General features: G+C 40.9%; 1 protein-coding gene across 1 annotated transcript in view; it reads left to right on the plus strand.

The window, feature by feature from the left end:
- The first annotated feature begins 1,391 nt into the window (after positions 1 to 1,391).
- Positions 1,392 to 23,543, plus strand: part of LOC140243753 (uncharacterized) — a 44,282-nt gene continuing 22,130 nt past the window's right edge. The window contains exons 1-3 of the mRNA XM_072323420.1: positions 1,392 to 1,675; positions 1,983 to 2,133; positions 14,450 to 14,564. Coding sequence (XP_072179521.1) covers positions 1,582 to 1,675; positions 1,983 to 2,133; positions 14,450 to 14,564 — 360 coding nt within the window. The 5' untranslated portion in view covers positions 1,392 to 1,581. The remainder of the gene's footprint in view (positions 1,676 to 1,982; positions 2,134 to 14,449; positions 14,565 to 23,543) is intronic.

Genomic DNA, 23,543 nt, shown 5'->3' on the forward strand with positions numbered 1-23,543 from the left:
AGCCCGCAGGTATACTCATACGTCTTTGATTCCAGGATTATATCTGTATCATATTTCTCCGTTGTTTGCTGCAAATATTTTTCTGTATCAACGCCTTAGAGCTCCTTGATAAACACTGCAAATATTTTTCTGTATATGCAAATATTTTTCTGTATCAACGCCTTCAGAGCTCCTTGATATAAACACTGTATATATATATTTTTTTTCTTCTTCTTTCTTTCTTTCGAAACAATGATACAGTTATAGTAATTTTATCTATTTTGTAAAAAACATATCATTGTGTGTGTGCTCTATTTAAATACTGTACATTATTTTGGGTTGAACCATGATATGGATGTGTCTGTGCGTGGTTGAAGGTGTGTGTATGTGGTTGAGTGTGTGCACGTGGATGAGTTAGTGTGCGGTACACGCGCGCGTGTATTGTGTAGTTATTTGAGTTTGTCTGAAGAATAATATGAGGTATTCATCAATATCATATGAGCTCCCTCGTGGAGACGTAATGAGCTCCTTTATGGAGACAATATGAGCTCCCTCGTGGAGACTTTATGAGCTCCTTTGTGGAGACAATATGAGCTCCCTCGTGGAGACGATATGAGCTCCCTCGAGGAGACTTGGTATGCATTTAATATTCTTATAATGTTTGTTTTATGTTATAAGTGCTGTCTGGGGCAAATTATTTGTATAGGGCCCCATTTCTCTCTCTCTCTCTTCTTTCGATCTTTAAAATAACAACAACAACAAATCTCATCGCAATATTACCACTCCCAAACCAGACAATAAAAGTGAATATCACCTAGATTATACCCCAAATGTGAAAGGTTTGCATTCGGCAGTAGGCCTAGGCCTAGTTTTGGAGTAGTTTCCACGTGTAAAAAAAACCTTCACGAATTTTCAAATGAAGTTATTTGCATTGATTGCTATGATCATTGTTCTTTTAATGTAGTACACCTCAAAATGAATGGGAAAGAATGAACAAAATCAGGGCCTAGGCCCTACTGTATTTGTGAAAGAGACAGGGACAATACCGTTTTCATTGAAAGACAATCTGTATTAAACCTAGGAGAGCAGTAGCATGTGCTTTGATTGACATCGGTGCTCAGCCAGAGAAACTTCGAGATGTGACTGCAGGCAACTATCTTTCCACGCCCGATTCCACACGCTCTATTCGGAGGTTTATGGCTTTCTGGGCGTATTTTTAGTCGACTAAATACCACACTTACTACACCGGCCCGCGCCACCGGCCCCGATCTAGGCTTATGCGGTTATTGAACACAAGAGGGCGACATGAAAAGGATGGATAGGACACAAAAAGAGGACGAGAGCCTTCTCACCATTTATATGGAACGGGAAAATTTGGGTGATCGCCGAGTACGCGGACGAGAGGAGTCGAGTCAGCTCGCCAGCAGAGCATGCAGTGTAGCACCATAAATCTTTGGTCGCACTTGCACGGGCTGGCATGGCTCTACCGAACCATATATCGCAATGTTGAGCGTCCACGACGCAACCTGACAACTAACCGTCAGCTACTAACCGAAGATACAGTAGAGATAATCAAGCGTCTCTGCTACTAACCTTGTCACAATGTATTATGTACCCAGAGGTGGAAATAGAGGTGGTGCTGATCAATTTACATGGGACAGCGTTAAAGGTGATAAAGATCGAGAATGCTACTTAGGTAAGGATATTCGGATATTCTTCAATCTTATGTCAGTGCAGTATTTACTACATAGCTGGATGGAATTTCCCTAATGGAACACATGAGTAACCAGTGTACTGTAGTCTTCATTTGTTAAAAATTGCAGATGTAACTCTTAGTTAGTGTTAACCCATTGAGGACGGACTGATTTTACTACAACACGCATTTCCCATACCTACCCCAGGATACTCGGGACTTGTCCTCAGTTGGTTTTAATGTAACTTGATTTATGAAGCCTAGGCCTACTTGTTTTCTTGCTATTTACACTTTGTTAATCACTTCTAAGGTCACTCATTGAAGGCACCTGTTGGAAGATGGCAACAGGGAAGGGATCTCCAGTGGTTCAACAAAGAACGAAAGGAAGGTGTGAATTCTTCCAAAATGACTGAAGCTGAAGCTGTGAAGCAGGCAGAGAAAGAAGCCCTTGTGATAGCCTTGTAAGTTGTTTTGCCCATCAATCTACTAGTAGTGTATGTATAGCCACTGTATGCTGAGTTGTTGCACAATTCTCGGTATTGCCAATGCAAAAAAAAAAAAAAAAAAAAAATTCTGCGCATGCTGACGAGTGCTGTCACAGATGCACTGTGGGATTCCTCGGGAGCATTGTCGGGTCCGGTTGTCTTTCACACGTCTTAAGGCTGTGTTTATACAGCTCCCCTTGTGGGGTCAAAATCAGCATTTTGATGTATACGCATTTAGCTCAAAACACAGTTGCATCCTTTCTCATTTTGATATAAACGCTGTTTCAAAACGTTGTTTCAAAATGCACAAATATGTGATGCGCTCCGTCGGAATGAGTCAAAAGTCGCAAAAAATGAAATCGTAGTTATGCCTATATGTGAATTCTACAGACTCTAAGCTTTACACTGATATATCATACAACTCATTTCGACATCCCTATAGATCATAAAAAACGAATATTAACTACGCTTATGATGTCAGTCCATTTTCTAAATAACGGAGAAAATCGCTCTCAAAGTTCAGGCTATGTTCAAGCTCACGACCTGTTTCTTTCACGGGACGAAACAATACAACAGTCCTGCTTAGCGATGGCGTTTACGCTCCATCGCACGCACTAGCATATAAGGCGATAGCTTGGGTGTGTAAGATAATTAACCAATCGCAGGACAGGTCTATCATAAACGATTCTGACCAATACGGCAGCCCGAATGTAAACTTCGGTGCGTTTGTGTCCGTGCTGCTGCCGCCGCATGATTGAGTCGGTACGCGTTGTGTGTCGGCTGCGGTGCAGTTTGCCGCAAGTTTTGAACTCACAAACAATAGGAAACAGTAGAAAGAAAAAAAAAAGGCACGCAATGCGTATTACAAGAAGCGTCTTTTAGTGAGGGCGTTGATCGCTTCCATTCTCCTCCCATGTTGTTGCCAATGGAAATGTTTAGCAAGTACCAATAGCTAAATAGAACCTGTGAACCCATTTTAAGCGGGAGTTCAAAAGACAGCATCGGTAGAGAAAATCAATGAAGTTAATTAACGATAGTCGTCTTTTGAGATCGTGTTCTTTGCATGTATTAAAAACCCTCAAATTATGTACATGGTCGTAATGTTGCAGAGCATCAAAGACTGCTTTCGCGTCTGTTCTGCTGCAGCTGTATACAGTCGTAACATTCTGAATTCCCGCCATATTAGGCACATTCCTTTATAGACGTTGCGTTCACAGTAATTATTGCTTATCACACTTGCCAATGCTGCACATACTATACGTATCAGAAGCAAAGGTTGATGTAGGCCTGACAGCTTCACGTTGGGTTTATATGATTGCATCATAAATATACTTCTTATTCTCGGTCACTTTTGTAATACCATAGCATATAAAGAACCATTATATTAACTTGTGGCTTAAACTTAATGTTTTTTACATCACATTTACAGTTACAATCTTTCTGCATTTGAGATAGATAATTATACTGACAAATATTCGGAATTAATACTTAGGCCTTCTTCATATCGTTTTGTATTCACAAACCTTACTAAAATAAAAATGATTGTTTGATTACTTTCGGGTAAAGGAACCACCGGAAAAGGAGCCGCATTTGATTTTCTTGTTAACGAACCTAAGCTAATAGCGAACCATATTTCATTGCGTGATTAACGAACCTTCAGAACAATCAATTTTATTACCCTTCCCCCCAAAAAAAAGCATTTCAATGTCATGCGTTGTCAATAGTGATAAAAGGCCCGTTTTTATTTCGTAGTGTGTCTCAGTACTCCTGTGTTTATTTTTAAGGATGTGTCTCTCTTTATGATTGCGATTGATGTTCAACTATTTCTTTCCCGCAAGCTTGAAAAGGAAGAAGCTAAAATTAAGGCAAGGAGACGAGTTTTCTTCCATGAGATACAATCATTAAGACATACATTTATTCCCGAAAGCTGTGTGATTGCTTATAAATGCGCTAAAGAATTATGTCCATTACATGTATCAGGCACTATACAAAACGGTTGAAATGTGCTGAAAGTCGAACTTCGGGTTTTTATGCCTCCGCCACGAAGTGGTGCCGGAGGCATTATGTTTTCGGGTTGTCCGTCCGTACGTCCGTCCGTACGTCCGTAAGTACGTCCGTCCGCATTCGTTTACGTGATAACTTGAGTAATATTGACTGGAATTTTACCAAACTTGGTCCAAGTATAAAGTATGATGGGGCAATTAATTGATTAGATTTTGGGTGAAATCGGCCAAAGGTCAAAGGTCAAGGTCAAATCATTAAATTGTATCTGTTTACGCGATAACTTCGTCCGTCGTGCGTCGTCCGTCGTGCGTAAACTTTTTACATTTTCATATTCTTCTTGAAAACCCCAAGACCGATTTTCATCAAACTTGGCAGGTAGCATCCCTAGGGGGTTAGGAACTCAATTTGTTAAAATGGGCACCATGCCCCACCCAGGGGGCCCCCAGGGGGACCCAAACCCCCCAAAATTAAGGAATCTGTAAAAATCTTCTTCTCTAGAACCAGAAGTGATAGAGCTAAGTTAATACTATGAGTTAGTACATTGATGACTGTAGTTTCAAATTTCATGGCAGAATCAGGGGTGCCCCCCTTGGGACCCAGGGGAGGGGGTGGGAAGGGGTCCTAATGGGGCCTAAATTGTACATTTTCATCTTCTTCTTGAGAACCCCATGACCCATTTTCACCAAACTTGGCAGGTAGCATCCCTAGGGGGTTAGGATCTCAATTTGTTAAAATGGGTACCATGCCCCACCCAGGGGGCCCCCAGGGGGGCCCAAACCCCCCAAAATGAAATAATCTAAAAATCTTCTCTGGAATCAGAAGTTATAGAGCTAAGATAATACTATGAGTGAGTACATTAATGACTGTAGTTTCAAGTTTGTTCATAGCAGATCCAGGGGTGCCCCTCTTGGGGGCGGGGGGGGGGGGGGTTGGGAAGGTCCAAATGGGGGCCTGAATTGTACATTTTCATCTTCTTCCTGAAAACCTCATGATGGATTTTTGTCAAACTTGGCAGGTAGCATCCCTAGGGGGTCAGGATCTCAATTTATCAAAATGGGCACCATGCCCCACCCAGAGGGCCCCAGGGGGCCCCAATCCCCCCAAATTAAGGAATCTTAAAAAATTTGGGTCCTTATTGTACATTTTCATCTTCTACTTGAGAATGCCTGGTCAAATTTTAGTAGAGCTGTGAATGATTTAGATTAGTGACTGCGTGAAAGGTGAACTTGCGATAATCAGGTGAGCGCTAGACCCGTGGGTCTCTTGTTTTTTTTAAGGGGCTGAAGGGGGTGCGTTCGCACCCAATGCACCCCTACTGGTGACGCCCATGACATGTATCAGTGTGCACACAAACACACACATACAATATGTGGTGCTAGGTGGAGTGCACTGAATAAAATACCAGTAGGTGTTTACAATTGACACAGTTTTTGTCGCATGGAGCTTTACAATCTTGGAACATGATCGCACAGGCAAAAGTTTGATTAACTATGTTTTTCTTTGTTTCGAAATTATCACAAAATTTATCTCGTTATGGTGTAGTTATTTCATAATAGGCAATCTGGCTATAAGAGTAGCGTTTTACGTAGACTTGTGTGGAAAGAAATTTGGGACCGGGAAAGTTTCCTTGTAATAGCCAATATCTGTATTTTAAGGCCCGGTCCCACCGACGGACACAAAGCGTATGCAGAAAGGACACAGCGGACGAGCAAAATTTCGGGGATGGCTTCATCCGCTTTCATCCGCTCCAGAAATTGACAAAATTGGTGAAAATTGGCGGTAACAGAACGGAAATAGAACGGACGTGGGTAGTATGTAGCGGGGATGTTAAACGGATGTTCATCGGAAGCCTAGCGGATGAAAGCGGATGGAAGGGGATGACAGCTCCGAAGGGGTTACCGGAGATAATTGCAAAACGGACGCATAGCAGAAAAAGCGGATGCAGAGTGGATGCAGAGCGGATGCAGAGCGGATACAGGGGAGATGCTTTCGAAATGCTTTATATACGAGATGCATACGCTTACATCCTTTCTATTAACGTGCTATTAACGATGTAAAGACGTTCCACGTACCATATCTTTCCTCCCTCTTTCCGTTTTTAGCTGCAGCGGATGTGAGTTGCGAGGATGCCCAGAGGATGCAGAGAGGATGCAGCGGACGTTTAAGGGATGCCGCACGGACATACAACGTTTGTTGCTCGTATATCGCGGATTTACATCGTACACAGCAGAAAGTTCATCCGTTCTAAAAGTTTTAAGCAGCTTAAAACTTTTTGCGCGGATGAAATCACAGTGGACGGATGCTCGATGGATAGAGCGGATGAAACACGTATGCGATGGGTACACAGCGGATTCGTAGCGTTTTCCAACGGATGGCAAGATTTTTTGTACGCTTTACATCCTCTTTGCATCCGTAAGTGCAGTGGGACCGGGCCTTTAGACATGCTATTAAAACATGTGGCCAGTCAAAACGTGAACAGTGCACTCATTCAGGCGAGAACTTACGAAAAAGCACGCACCCCAATTTGACCCGCCTCTGCATAGGTCAACGAAGCAATTGCTAGCGCTCTTTCCAAGGCTCGAAGAAAGTGAGCATAAATGGTGCTCCTGTGAACGGGGTTTTGAATCAGCTTTTCAAAATGCTGATCCTGTCTTTGCAAATTGAGCATAAACTCACCCTAAGTTCCCATGTGATTTAATATAATTTTTGTCAGCTCTTTTTTTTTTTTTTTTTGCTGCCTTTTTCTTTGATTAGAATTTAACTTAGAATTTAAAAAAAAAAAGTTTAAATTTCTAAAATTTACTGATTTGCAGTCACTAGAGACATGGCTTGTTACTGCAAGGCTTCACTGTGCTGATCACACGATAGAAAGTGAAGAAATCTTCAAAAGTATACATGTACCCCTACATAAAGATGGAATGTGACCTTAGTGACGTTTAGATCGCGTGCAGTGGTGGTGTTGTGCATGTGATGGAAAGACCAGCCATGCTAGCAGCAGCTGCTTCAGGAGAGCTGGCTCATATTCGAGGCAAGATAACATCACCCAGTAGTCTGCAATAATGTGTTCTCGATATGTTGACATGGAACAAGTTCAGAACAATTGAAATGCAGTGGGTATTTCAACCTGTTTCTAGAGTCACCCGTTAATCCAGAACTGCTTTAGCGGGAACCCCGCTTAAGTGCAACAAAACTTGATGTAACAAAATTTTCACACATTATTTCCACTGCTTAATCAGAACCATGAACCACTCTATCCATTGTTCGTCATTAATGTCAGCAAATTATAAGTATATTCGTAGAAACATTTGCAGGGGTTTCATTTCCTTTAATACCGGAAGGATTATTTTCTAAACAAGTTCCCGAAAGATTATGCCAACTGCAATCTGTACATTTGCCATTCTAACGTCAATTACCGTATAGTCGCCACTTGTGTGTATTTCCTATGCACTTCGGGTTGGCGTACTAACGATAGGCACTGAATTAGTTCACCACCCATAGCGCGCCACGTATTATTAGCGTGTGTGTTATACACACACTTCAATGTAGGATGCATTGTGCATCATCGGGTTTGAAAAACTGTATTAATCTGCCACCTGAAATCCATTCTAAATCAAAAAATCCTCACATCAAAAATGGTTTTGTCACCTGTTACATATGGTAAAATACATTTGGATTACAATTATTTGTGTTGTTATGGAGGAAAGAGATGAATTACGAATGTATTTTGAGAGCGATGAAAATCTGTTGCCCAACTGATCTCCAATCGCGGCGCGTGTTACGTGCGATGTGAATGTCTGGCGACTATAGGTATTGGCCCCTTTGTATGCATTAATAGGGTAGGCATCGTGTCTTTATGCACATTGAAAGTACACTCTTAAAAAGGGTTATTTTGTGTACTGTAAAAGTGGATATTTTCGCACGACTAATTTTTCGCCCTTGGCCGGATAAAAAGAGTTTCAGGTGTTTTTAATTCCATGGTATTAAGACATCAACTACAGGAACACATGGCAAGCAAAAATATTTACATGCTTTTATTATCGCACTTGTTTCTGATTGCGCGAAATGCGCGAAAATTTCAGCTCCGTGAAAATTTCCACTTTTACAGTATCAATTAATGAATGAAGGTTTGTTCTGATGATGACAACCAGTCATACCCACCTCACCCAAACATAACACACTGAGCAACTGCTCCAACCACACAATGCATAGTGCATCTTAGCATTATCGTCTGCATCTGTAGCTTGAAGACAATGACCGATGACAATTTGTGCAGCTACGTTTCATTTTACCTGCCCAAATTGTCGCCATTGAGGTAAAAAATTAGAAACTGCACGAGCAGCACAATTTGTCGCCAGGCAACAAAATGTGCAGGGACAACAATTTGTGCTGTCAGCACCCTGCACATCTTGGCACCCCGTGCCAGGGGGCTGGCCAGCCACATGCAGTATTTTGTCCAATGTCTGTTTTGGGGGTTTTTTTTCTCTCTCTCTCTTCTTTGCTTCTTCATCCGCTTATTCCCTTATCTCCCAAGTACGAACTGACTTTTTAGAGTGTTGTGTGATCTTTGCGATGTTATCGCATCATTTTTCTGCAATTAACAGGTGAGTTTCGTTCATGTGTTGCATGCTTTGTTCGACAGTGTGCAAGTGAAAAGCGTTTGAACTTTGTTTCCCGTGTACCGTGGAAACTCGATATATACACTAGGCCTTCGGAGATCTGATAATACACTGTATATCAAAATACCTGAAAAACAAACTGATTTCTCCGGTCCAAGTGAATTCATTTCCTTTGTTTGGTATTGTTTATTGACTACTGATATAAAGATTACAAAGAACAAATTGTTTTGGTCCCAAGGAGCTCGTCATACCGAGTTTCCACTGTATTATTTTCGCGTGGCGTTCGGTGCTGCAAACTTCGGCTAGGGCTTACTTATTGTTTTATTTCCATGGTTTCTCATTACTAGTTTGGTACAATTTGTTTCGTTTAATGTCACTTTATTCGTTCCCTTTATATTTCGAAGTATTTAAAAGTAATTATTTCAAGTGTCTGGCACTGTAACGGCGATTTCTCTGCTTTGCTGCAGTATTTCGAAGGAAGTTTGATCCCAGCTGTGTGATCTTTTGGAGAGTTTGTGTTGTTGTTGGGGATGTTGTTGGTACAGTACTTTGTAATTTGTTTGCTTAGGTGTAGTTTATCTCGAGTGATCATGTTGTTCATGTTTCTGAATGTTAATAGGAAAAGGGGCGAATGATCTGAGTGATGATGATGATAATTACTGATGCTGCTGTGGTGTAAAAGACAGCTTGCTGAGCATACTTCTTCTTTCCCCTCCGGCCCATGAATGATGAAAAAAAAATACATACACCCCACAACAAGAACCACGTGCTAGCAACCTTCGTAAAGTTAAATCTACACGTAAATGTTCATTACCAGCAAAGGGGAAAAACACGACAGTAAATGGAAGCGGAGAGATTGTGTATGCAGTCTCGCTGGTCTTCCGAAAAACCCCTCTCCCCTCTCCCCTTGTGGAAATTTCCACAAAACCAGGTGCCGCACCCAAGGTGCCAGACGAAAGAATGCGCACACTGGAATAAACAGCGTGTAAATATAGCCTGGAAATATCGATCGAAGAACTAGCTCGTGAGTTGAGTTAAAGGAATCATCGCAAAGATCATGATTCTGTAAGCAACACATGCATCATGCTTCTATTGCCTTTCTTTTGACCCATAGTAGAAATATCGAACAGTCAATTAGACTATAGTAGTGTACATTACTTGATCAAGTATTTTAAATGTTTACTGAACTGTAGAAAGGGATTGAATAATCACTTGATTAAAAACTAAATCACAGAAATATATAAAAGGTCTTGTATGCCGAGACAAATTCACTACGAGTATGTGATGTAGCCACTACTCGGTTAGACAGCAAAATCCTGACAATTTCACGCTCATGAAAACTGGGTAAGCCTATTACTTCTCAAAGTTTGAAGAAACTTCACCTACGAACTGTGAAGTTATTTGGCTATCAACATTTGTTCGTTTTTGTTTTTGCTTTGTTTTGTTTTGTTTTGTTGACACAATTTCTTCATATTACACGTAAACTGTTTACTGTAACCAAGCCATTAAACGCAGCTACGGCGCATTCGATCCATCAAACTCGCAATAACCTCACACAAGCCAAAAGCACATGGCGCATTCCTTTGAACTTGACAGTGAAACCACGTGTTTCGCACATTGGCACAATCCACACACAGCATGGCATTTAGCGATCGTCGTTATGGCAGACTTTCCAATTTCAGTCAGGAAAAGAAACTGGGATAGTTAGGAAAATGATGATGTTAAAAATCCAATAAATAAAATGAAAAAGCCTGAAAACGCATGAGTATGTTTTTTAGTAAACAATAATTAAAAACACCCAACAAAGTTTTGCATTCGCTCACACAAAAGCTCTCTTGAGAAGATGAAATCATCCCCCCTCCCCTTTGAGGCAAGGGAAGTTTCCATAACCACCCCCTGCAAGCTTTTGGAGGTGCATGCACTAGTACAAGTGTCAGCAATCAATCAACGCTGAACATCGCGTAATTTGGAATACAAATTGTGCTGCTGGTGCAGCAGGTGACCAGCTCGACGATACTTTGGCATGCGTCGTAATGTTTCTTTAGCGCCCCTAGGCCTCGTACGTCGGTGAGTTTATTTTAGGTTTTAGAATAGCAAAATGAAGGAGATTGAAAAAATGTGAATTCTAATGGGAAAATACAAATTTTGGAACTGCCAAGTACTAATTTCTGCTTCCAGAGGTTGGCAGCTCTGTATACCAAAGATTGTGAATTTTGATAGATAGTTGGTTTTAGTTGCTACTATTTTATATTTTTCCAGTTTTCCATGTGAGCATGTATTGACATTTATGCCTCAAAAAATGCTTAGCTTAAAACGAATCGACCATTAATTAGGCCCGTATTTGTCACTACTGAAACGTTTGTTTGGAAATAGAAAAAAATTTAAAAAATGAATAATCAACCTGTTCACTTCTTGTAAATGTGTTGGTGTGATTACGGCGTGCGTGCGTTCGTAAATAAACATCAACATTTTCGTGAAGGCCTGTAGGCTGTTGTCTTGCCCCTGACCCAGAAGACAATTTAACCTGTCACAAAACAGTTAAAAAACGTAGTGATGATGAATGATGATGATGAAGTAATGATAATGAATATGATAAAGATACAATGGCAAAAAAGTATAACAACTATAACAGCAAGTTAATAAATAAGATTTGTTGATTGTCACTCAATGCAAAATCCCATGACATTTGCTGATAAGTTAACATCATGTGTGTGTGGTTGGTGGGGGGGGGGGGGGGGTGCCAAGGGAGAGACCATGGAATTTAATAATAGAAAAGTACTTGGGGGCCCTCCCAAAATTGACATTTAGTCATGCGATTAAAAACACAAGACGGATAGTCAAAAATTTATGTTGGCCAGTCAAAAATTTTGCGGACTAGCCAAAATTGAATCTAACTGGTCCACCTGGCTAGTCAAAAAAAAGCTAAGCGCGTCCCCTGCTTTTCTGCCTACCTTGGAAATTACTCAGTGCATAAACTTATAAAAGGATCAAAAGTCCAAAGAAAATCCTCAAATCCCCAAATACTTGCTGTCTTAGACAAATATAGCCGTTTATCCAATTAAACCTAGTTCAAGGAAAGTAAAAAAATCAATACATTTTGACAAATATGTCATTTCAATATTTTGCCGGTTATGTGAAACTGTCGACACATATTGTCAAAATGTACTACAGACCTATTGTGAGAACCATGCATTATGGCGGAGGCGTACCAGTCGCCATAGCAACATTTCTAGTTTTATTTTTGTTATGCACACATGTAATGAGCAAAGTTGTAGACACAATGCCAAGATGTCAATTTTATGGCAAATCTATGACTATTTTCTTTTAAATGACCAGTAGTTACATTATTGTCCAGGCATCACTTTTCCACAAAACTGTGACAGAAACAGAATTTCTTCACAAATCCAGTAAAGAATACTGCTTAATCAGCGCTGCACACTGGTGCCGGTCCGACGGTCCCAGACCGGTAAAAGTCACTGTCGGGCCAGTAACTTTTTAGGAAATCCACAAGTTACCGGTCCGACATGACCAGTAAAAAATAGCATTGGCGGGGTCAGTACAAAGGAAAAGAGCAGCCCCAGTCAGGGAGAAATATGTCTACCGGTGCAATTTGTACAGTAAACATAGTTAGTTTTGAGCATTAGCGGGCAACGAGATAGTTACTAGTATTCGCGATCGCTTGCGCATTGGCGCTGCTCACGCACTGCCATGCCATGCAATACATGCAAAGTATGTACAATGTAACTGCTGAAATTCATAATTCCCCAACCCTCGTTTGTTCGTTTGTTTGCTTGCAATCGGCTGTCATGCCAACAGACAAGTAGTATTGATAGAGGCGCATGCATTTCTGTGGTCATTTTACTCATGATTTCTTAACGCAAGGTCCGATCCTGGCTTCACAGCAGCGTGGCAGTTGATATGTTTACAATCCCATCGCATCTATTTTCATTCCTTCAGAATGGTCTCATAATGAAGATAGGCGCAAAAAGGATCACGAAATTGGCCATGCCATGTACGTTTCAAGAATGCACGCACAAAATGTGACGAGATTATCGGGAGAAAAAATAATTCATGAAATCATCGCAGTCCCGTTGAAATTTGAGGAAACAATAGTCGCAAAAGGGATCTTGAATTCGGTCCTGCATGCCGTGTTGGTTATCAAAAACACATGCACAAATGGGAAGAGATTATCGGAAGAAAAGTAAAGAACGCACTTTCAACCCTTCTGGTGGGTGCATCACAACAGATTACAGCCGAAACAATTCATGAAATCATCGCAATCCCGGTGATATTTGAGGTAGAAATAGGCGCAAAAAGGATCATGAATTTGGCCATGTCGTATACGTTTTAACAAAGCATGTACGAAATGCAAAGAGATTATCGGGAGAAAAATAAAGGACACATTTTCAACCCCTTCTGGCGTGTGCATCATAAAGATTACAGCCGAATATCAATTCATTAAGTCATCGCAATTCCGTTTAAATTTGAGGAAACAATGGGCGCAAAAAGGATCTTGAATTCGGCCCTGCATGCTGTGTAGTTTTCAACAAAAAAAAGCATGCACAAATGCGAAGGGATTTTTGGGAGAAAAATAAAGAACGCATTTTCAACCCCTCTGGTGCGTGCATCACAAAAGATTACAGCCGAAATAATTCATGAAATCATTTTTAATGCCTTTTGGCGCGTGCATCATAAAGATTACAGCCGAATAATAAATCATGAAATCATCGCAATCTCGTTAAAGTTTGAGGAAACAATAGGTTCAAAAAGAATCTTGAATTCGGCCGTGTCGTATATCTTTTAAGAATGCTTTTACGAAATGCGAAGAGTTTATTTGGAAAAAAATGAAGGACACATTTTCAACCCCTTTTGGCAGGTGCATCGTAAAATATTACAGCCAAAGTAATTCATGAAATTGTTTACAATCCTGCTGATATTTCAGGTAGAAATAGGTGCAAAAAGGATCATGAATTCGGCCATGTCGTATATCTTTTAAGAACGCATTTACGAAATGTGAAGAGATTATCGGGAAAAACTTAACATATTTGCAATGCCTTTTAGCGCGTGCATTGTAAAAGATTACAGCCGTAGTACTTCATGAAATCGTAACAATCCCGTTGATATTTGATGTAGAAAGAGGTCCATTTATCGATTTATGGGCAGGTTTATGCATTTGAGCAAAATAATACCGGCACTTGACATGCTGACGACTGAATCCGGCATGCAAAAGTGGCACATAAAGAAGTAGCATTGAGTTGTTTTTAACTTGGCATGCACAGTGCAGCTACAGCAAATGCACATTCAACCTTTCTTCAAAGACTTGACTCTTTTTTTTTTTTTCTTCTTTTTTCTTTATTCAAAATTTTGCTTTCCATAGGCATGAATAAAAACATAAATCACACAAACTCTTGTCTGCTTTCTGTTCTGACTGTATGTGTAATCATATGTGTATTTAGGTGTAAGTAGAAAGCCCATGAGTTCATTCAGGGCTTGTATTATTTTAAAGCTTTAAAGGATGGTTTGCATAATGCAAACATTGACATTAACATAAAAGTTAACATTTAGAAATTTCTAAATGTTAACTTTTTGCATGGTAAAGCAAAAGATCTTGTTAACGTACATTACTTTTTATTTACTTTTATTGAGAATTCAGTTTAATTCACCCTTTACAGAGATCAAAAGATTCCATCTAGACTTCAGCCAAAGTCCAAACCTCGTCAACAAAAGCGAAGCCCAAGTCCACATACTGCAAGTACAAGTTCACCTCCAGCATGGAACAAAAAAAAGGTGAGGACATCCATCCATAACTCAGACCTTTCCATGACAGGCAGGTCATCTTCTTGTGGTCAGACAGACGCCATCAGGCCTGTAAATTAATGCCATCACGAGCCCGTCTTGAATATTTCTGTCTCACCTAGCCAAAGGCTCAAGTAAGCTGTTGTGATCATTCATCATCTGGCATGCATCTTCAGATTTTTTTTCCCTCCTTTTTCTCTTTGATGGTAAAGGAAAAGGTTTGATGTCTGCTGCAGGCCTTGAAATGGTACATCAATTGTCCCGGTCCCCTCCATTCCATGTCTGACCTGTTGATAGCTACCACCTCTTGTGAACCACAGAATGTTGCTGTAGGTTGGTAAATGAAGGAGTGATGCCGTATCATTATGTATGAATATTGGTACTTGCTGTGCAGTTCTTTTAAAATGACATTGAAAAGTGTCACACTACCGTAGTCACGCAAGTTACGTCCCAGCAATGCATCACATAGTATCAAAGTTATGCAAAGTTAGTATGGCTTGGCTGATTTTAGATGTTTTGGGGGTAAACTTTGGGATATAATCAAGGACCTCACCAATATGTATCACCCGTGAAGGGACCATTAAAGATAATAAAAAGTTTTGGTACCTCAAAAGTTTCCCTGAATTTCCGTGTTTCAGGTTAAAGTACCTTTCATTTAACTAACACTGTGAGACTTACTCGCCCAAAAGTGCTCTCATTTCTTAGTAATCATGCAATTAACTGCGACCAGCAGCCCCATACGCATAGCGTAATGGGGCTTCGCATTGTAGCATTCAGGATCATGACAGATTTAGTATCCCGGATAAATATCAACTTAAAATCCAAAAAATTCTTCAATTTGAAGACTTACCAATTAAGTTGAAGTCTTGAAAACAGGCTTCGGGCAACGTTTGGTTCTGCCAATAGTCCCTTTCTGTTCGAATTGATGACTGAATGTGACTCTGTCGAGAGGACCTTGGGAGAGCTACATACACTGATTACTACGGCCAGCGCATACGCACACATGACATGCAAACAAATTTCAAATCCATGAACGGATAAGATGTTTGTGTGCGCATGCGCTGGCCGCGAGTGTAGCTCTCCCAAGGTCCTCTCGACCGAGTCACATTCAGTCATCAATTTGAACAGAAAGGGACTATTGGCAAAACCAAACATTGCCCGAACCTGTTTTCAATACTTCAACTTAACTGGTAAGTCTTCAAATTGAAGAAATTTTTGTCCCCGCCGAACGAGTTCGAGCAGGGGACTATGAAACGGGCTCCGTACGTGTGTGTGTCCGTGTGTCCGTCCGTGCGTCCGTGTGTCCGTCCGTGCGTCCGTGTGTCCGTGCGTCCGTGTGTGATCAAAATGTTCAAACCGATTTTGATTCTGTTTGCTTTATATGATAGCACTACATAGGAGCTTTGAAACTTCTATACAGAATTTCAGTTGTGACCTTTGACCTTGACCTTTGACCTATATTGTACATTTTGCTTCAAAATGCTACTCCTTCGCCATTTGTAACCCGATTTCGATTCCGTTTGCTTTATATGATGGCACTAGGTGAGGGCTTCAAAACTTCTACACAGAATTTTGACCTTTGACTTCTTTGACCTTTGACCTTGATTTTTGACCTATATTGTACTTTTTTGCTACAAAATGCTACTGGGCAATTCCGCGGTTAGTAACGTTACATTTGAACAAATTTAGATATTTGTTTTTACCACTAAATTACCATTTATTCACTTCAAGTCAAAATTATGTCAAAAACATGTTCATCCTTCCCAGGTTTATGATACAGAAAAGAATGAACACAATCCAAGAAATATTAGAATTGCTATAGCAACTTAAAGGGCTGGTTAGTAACGTTACGAAAAAAGGACATGACAAAAAAATCAATGTCTTGTAACAAAAAGTGTGCAAAAATTCAAGTTACTTCAAACAAAGTGTTGCATTAATTTCAGTTATTGCATCATGACAAATGTTCATGCAAATTTTTTTACCAGTTCGACCAATAATTTTTTAGCTAGACCTCCAAAAGCATGGTTAGTAACGTTACGGTTAGTAACGTTACATTTGTCTGGAGTAATTCCGCAGGTCATTTCACCCTTTTGAAATTGACAAAATGTCACATGACTTCTGGAGTATTTAAATGTATTCATCTTTTACCCTTTAGCAAAACTTTGAGGAAAAAATTTCAAAGGAACCCACTGTAATTTGCATTTAAGTGAATTTCAGCGTCCCCAGTCCCACATGTACATTTTAAATGATGGTTTTAGATCTCACAAAATCAAATGAATACGAAAAATAAAATCTACTGAATTTGAAAGACCCTAATGATTGGTGAATATCCATGGCATTAGTTGATACCTAGATTAAAGGGTAAGATAAAGAGGCACATTTCTTTTATCCATGTCATGTCCACCTAACTGCGGAATTGCCCTACTCCTTCGCCATTTGTAACCCGATTTCAATTCCGTTTGCTTCATGTGATGGCACTAGGTGAGGGCTTCAAAACTTCTACACGGAATTTTGACCTTTGACTTCTTTGACCTTTGACCTTGATTTTTTACCTATATTGTACTTTTTTGCTACCAAATGCTACTCCTTCGCCATTTGTAACCCGATTTCGATTCCGTTTGCTTTAAGTGATGGCACTAGGTGAGGGCTTCAAAACTTCTACACAGAATTTTGACCTTTGACTTCTTTGACCTTTGACCTTGATTTTTGACCTGTATTGTACATTTTGCTACCAAATGCTACTCCTTCGCCATTTCTAACCCGATTTCGATTCCGTTTGCTTTATGTCATGGCACTAGGTGAGGGCTTCAAAACTTCTACACAGAATTTTGACCTTTGACTTCTTTGACCTTTGACTTCTTTGACCTTTGACCTTGATTTTTTTACCTATATTGTACATTGGCTACAAAATGCTACTCCTTCGTCATTTCTAACCCGATTTCGATTCCGTTTGCTTTATGTGATGGCACTAGGTGAGGGCTTCAAAACTTCTACATAGAATTTTGACCCTTGACTTCTTTCACCTTTGACCTTGATCTTTTTACCTATATTGTACATTTTGCTACTAAATGCTACTTCCGGCGGGGACATATTTTACGCACCGCGTAATTTCTACTTTTCCTTGTTGGATTTTAAGTTGATATTTACCCGCGATACTAAATCTGTCATGATCCTGTAAGCTACAATGCGAAGCCCCATTTAGCTATGCGTATGGGGCTGCTGGTCGCAGTTAGCTACTCAGTATGCGTATGGGGCTGCATGCTGCTGGTCGCAGTTATCATGCAATAATGGTTTCGTACAATACGTGTACTACCTCGCCGCCATACGGCGGTGGCTCTGGTACGAAACCATTACTGCATGATTACTAAGACATGAGAGCACTTTGGGGCGAGTAAGTCTCACAGTGTTAGTTATATGAAAGGTACTTTAACCTGAAACACAAACTAAGACAAGGAAATTCAGGGAAACTTTTGAGGTAATACCAAAACTTTATATTATCTTTAAGGGTGATGTGCTGGGAGGTCCTGATTATATCCCTGAGTATACCCCTAAACATCTGAAAGCCAAGTCATACTAAATTTACTGGGCCGTCAAGGGTGAGCTTTGAAGAAACAATCACCGTCGGGGGTAAAACTTGCCTTCAAGGGTGATTCCACGTGTGAGCTTGCAGTTCAGATTACTTGCCCAGCTTTGCTGTCTGATTACTAGCACAGTATCTGGCTAAAAAGAACAGCAGTTTACATGTGGGGGAAAAAAAGTTATCCAAACCTTTTCCACAGATTGCAACACCACAGCAGTTCTGCTCACCACACATACTCACATGATGACTATACAGACATTGTTTTGGAACCACACTGCATTTCACATGAATTTGGACAGACAGCCACCCGCCTGAATAAATGATAAATATATACTAATGGTACAACATTTATTTATTTCTAAACTTTGGTCAGGGTAGCCCATTCATCAATAAATACTGGTCTTCCATGGAGCCCTGAATAATATTGATGAACATATGTACATTAAATAGCAAACATATATACAGAAGATAACATATAGATACGTACTGTACATTGCAAAGTAACATAAAAAATACAGTGTATGTTAATTATGCCACAACAAGAGCTCACAAGAATGCCGAAATAACAATTAAAACGCTATCATACAGGAATGATTAACTAGCCCAGAATAAATTTGGTGTGTTACTTACAAATAACTTTGCTTAAACAATCTCTTAAATGAATATATGGAAGAAGCTGATCTATTTGAATAATGCAGCCTGTTCCATTCAAGTAGAGAAGATACGATTGGGCTGCACTTGTGACAATCAGAGCGAAATCTTGGCACATGTAGACTTCCACTGTCTATTAGCCTTGTGTGATGTTCATGCTAGTATGTACATTGAGGACGGACGTGTGCAGATCGAGCTCACATACTCCTGATCTTTTTATTGCCATATACTGGATCTGTGCAGTCATTCTTTATATCTTTGGAAAGTGGAAGTGATCCTCTTCAACAAGGAATCAATGACTGCAAGTGTATCCTGTCTCATTTTCGTAAGTTACATGTTTTATGCTTGAATTTTCGTCATCTTTTGGTCCTAGCTCTATGACTGTTATCGCGTAAATTCATAACAAACTTCGCGCATGCCCTGAGTGCGTCACCAGCAGAAGCACGCAATATTAACTGAGTTCATTGTGACGTCATTGGATTGACGCGGAAGTTGCACGTCGCTCTACTGAACTTTGAACTATATTCTGGTATCCGTGTGTGTGACGATTTTACGCATCTTCCTGTTATCTTCACTGCGCCTGTCCCCTGTAGCAACCCCTACACCTGTCTCCTATAACAATGCATTTCTTTCTGTTGAACTCTGAGCCACGTTTATCCAGTATCTGTATGTGGACAGGCACTTGTGCTGTGGAAACGCACACAAAGCACGCGTAACCCGCCAGCTGTGACGCAATCCACAATTGTGACATCACCGGAGATAAGGAAAGGACATCACAACACTGTTTTTCATCAGGATGGTAACAGGCATATGGAAACGTATACATATTGTACAACGCTTGCATAACCAGTCAACACATCTCATTGTGACGTCATAAGAGTTAAGGAACTGTGAGTAGTAAAACAATAATAAGCACGCAATATTAATTGTGACGTCAATTGTTTAATGCACACCGACAGTCACAGCACGTTGGCACGCGAGTTGATTAAGGACTCCGTCCGACCTTCGTCTAAGGAGCTACGTGGGCTCTTCAGCAGTACCATCGTCTGCATCCCATCTAGGGTCCGTGGTCCTGATTAATACCACGCTGGCACGGAGTCGAGGGCATCCTCTGGCTGTAAAATTGATTGCCTGAGTCGGCTTGGCAGCAGGAGTCGGCTGACATTGTATGGCGGGTGTGAAATGACCAGACCTACGGTATATAATGTCACCCTGGCAGGCGAAGTGTCGTGGAGACGCAGGATAACTCCTATCGACTGGCAGGACCAGGCTAGTTAGCAGCCACTGCGATTCGGAAGGCAACGGAAAACCACCATCTTAAATTGCTATGAGAATTAATGATGCAATAATGAATACATATGTACTAATGCTATTCGAGACAACGGACTCGGTAGTGCTGAGTCGTCAACAGCACGAGACTCCCTCGATTGTCTTCAAACTACCATGCAGCTAAAATCGGAAAAGAGAATAGGCACGTGGAACGTGAGATCACTGTATCAGTCAGGAAAAACTTGCAAACGTTCTGGAGATGAAGAGATTGAAGCTGGAAGCCTCTACACATGGTGCAGTCCTGGAGATGGAGTGCGTAACCAGATAGATTATATCACCATCAACCATCGTTTTCATAGCTGGATTACAGCAACGAAGACGTACCCTGGGGCAAACTGCGGGAGTGATCATGTTCCAGTGATTTGCAATCTGCGGTTAAAGATCAACCGGCCTGCGAAGAGGAATCCATCTCAAAAGCCAAGACGTCGGTTTGATCTACTAAGAACGGACCCGGCGGTAGCTGATCAATATAGAAAGCTTGTGGGAGAACTGCTGAACAAGGAGTCGGCATCAGATGAAGCTGAGATATTGAACATGAGGCTGACAGAAGCATTGGTACAGGCAGCAGAAGAGGTACACGTAGTACCTGAGCAGCCGAGACAGGCAAAGCAGAAATGGATGACCGTCGATATCCTTCAACTAATGGATCAGAGAAGAAAAGCAAAAAAATCAAGATGCTGTGCTGTACAAACAGCTGGACCGGGAAGTGCAATACGAGTGCCGAAGGGCAAAGGAGGAATTTTTGAACGCACAATGTGATCACATCCAGAAACTGGAAGAAGAGAAGAAGTATAACGACATGCACAGCTCCATCCAGAAAGTGACTGGAAAGTGGAAAAAGTCAGCTGCCGGCGGTTGCCTACGAGATACCAGTGGTGAAATTTTGATGGAAAAAACAGCAATATCAGACAGATGGAAAGAGTACATGGGCCAATTATTCGCTGACAATAGGGGTCCGCAGCCTACATATGGGGATGACAATGCAGGAGAGTGTCGGTTGCTGGAATTTACCAAAGATAAATTCAGAAACACGATATGGAAGAGCGCTTCCGGAAAAGCGGCAGGACCGGATAGTATACTGGTTGAGATGCTACAAGCATCTGAAGACGAAATCCTTGACACAGTCACAGAGATGATGAACACAGTATATCGGGAAGGACGTATACCAGACGACTGGTGCAGATCAATCTTTATAGCTCTACCGAAGAAAGCAGGAACCACCAAATGTGAGGAACACCAAACCATCAGTTTGATGAGCCATTTAAGATACTTGTTAGTTTGCTGATAAACCGGATCAGAGGTCGAACATGCAATGAGATTTCGCAGCAGCAATATGGATTTGTTCCAGCCAGAGGAACACAGAATGCGATCTTCGTCATGCACTGCTTGGCAGAAAGAGCTATAGAGAAGCAGCAACATATGTATGTATGTTTTATCGACTACACGAAGGCGTTTGATAAGGTTGAACATGAAGAATTGTTCAAGACACTCAACGAGCTAGACATTGATGACAAAGATGAAGGTTGTTGGCAGACCTGTACTGGAGGCAATCAGCCGCGGTGCAGCATGATGGAGAAGTTGGTGATTGGCAGGATATTGAGCGAGATGTGCGACAAGGATGTGTCGGTTCGCCATACATGTTCAACTTATACACAGAGTCAATTATGCGACAGTTGGACGAATTACCTGGCTTTGCAATCGGGGGCAGTCAACTCACAAACATGAGGTACGCCGATGACATGGTGATCCTAGCTGACAGTGCAGAGAAACTGTAGAGATTGATGAATTTTGTCTCCAGAGCAAGCGAGGAAAAGGGACTGTCGATTAAATTGATAACCATGGTCTTCAGCAAAACTGCGCAGCCACCTTGATGTTCGATAATGATAAATGGACAAGAGCTGAAGCAGGTGTCATCTTTCAATTACCTCGGTAGCCTGGTGACTTCAGACAGCCGCTCAGAACAAGAAATCAAGTGTAGAATCGGCATTGGAAAGACAACGTTTCAGAACATGCACAAGGTGATGACGAACCGCAAATTGTCCATCGCTACAAGGAAACGGTCTTGAAGACATACATATGGTCAGCTATGACATACGGTGCAGAGACATGGTCACTTACACGTCATGTAACAGTGCGATGAGACACAGAATAGAAAGTTTTGAGATGTGGTGCTACAGGAGAATGTTGAGAATATCATGGACAGAGGGAAAATCAAACACAGAAGTACTAGAAATGGTGTTGGCTGAACGTGAACTGCTCTCGACCATCAGGAAACGCCAGATGCAGTTTTTGGTCATGTCGTGAGGAAGAGGGAAGCGGAACATCTAGTCCTGACTGGATTTGTAAACGGAAAGAGATCACGTGGACAACAACGACTCACTTTCCTTTCCACAGTGGCTGGGATAGCTTGCGAGAGAGCATCCACATTGATGCATTCGTGCGACAATAGAGGGAGCTGGAGGAGGCTTACTGCATCAGTGATAGCCAACGGACAGTGACGTCCATGGCAGAACAGAGAGAGAGATGTTCATGACATTGTACATCACTAGGCTTATCTAAGTATACCTGAAGGTATGAAGGTGCTAAGTGATGAACACATTTATATATCATCATAACACGACTGAACTCGAAACGTTTGTCTAGTGTCATCCATTTAAGACTTTTGAATAAATCAGCCGACGGTGTGTCATATGTTTTGTCCAATATTATTCGTCCTGCCCTCTTTTGAATTTTTTGTAGCTTAATTGTATGGGATTGAAATCTGTTTGACCAAACAACAGAACAGTAATCAAATTGTAACACTAGACTGTTATAAAGTAATTTTAAGAATTGTTGGGGCAAAAAGGCCTTCACTCTCTTTATCATGTAGACACTTTTCTGGGTACGTTTACATACATTTTCGATTTGTTTAGACCATTTTAGTTCTTCATCTATTAAAACACATAAACATTTGGTGAACTGAACTCTTTCAATCAGACTACCATTTAATGAAATACTGAAATTTTCAATTTTCCCAAGATTAGCACGGGAACCGATAATCATGACAGAAGTTTTGTCAGTGTTAAGGACAAGACGATTTTCCTTAATCCATCCCATTACTTTGTTTAGTGCAACAGTTATCTTTTCTTCTAGAACTGCTGTGTCATCACAGGGAATAATTTTCCTGGTATCGCATAGCAATTTGCTGTGCATTTTGGTATGACTGCTATACAAAACGTAATTTGCATAGCAGTTTCATTACATAGATTTGTATACCATTTTGTTGAAAATGTATGTCCATCGACAAAAATTGCTATTCAATTTTGAGAAGGAAAATTATTCCCTGCGTTAGCACTGACAGTGAGGGTCGTATCGTCAGTCTACATATCTATAACACCTTCTGAAGTACACTCAGGTAGACCGTTGACATA

This window comes from Diadema setosum, chromosome 20 (assembly GCF_964275005.1).
Source record: "Diadema setosum chromosome 20, eeDiaSeto1, whole genome shotgun sequence".
NCBI classification, from domain to species: domain Eukaryota; kingdom Metazoa; phylum Echinodermata; class Echinoidea; order Diadematoida; family Diadematidae; genus Diadema; species Diadema setosum.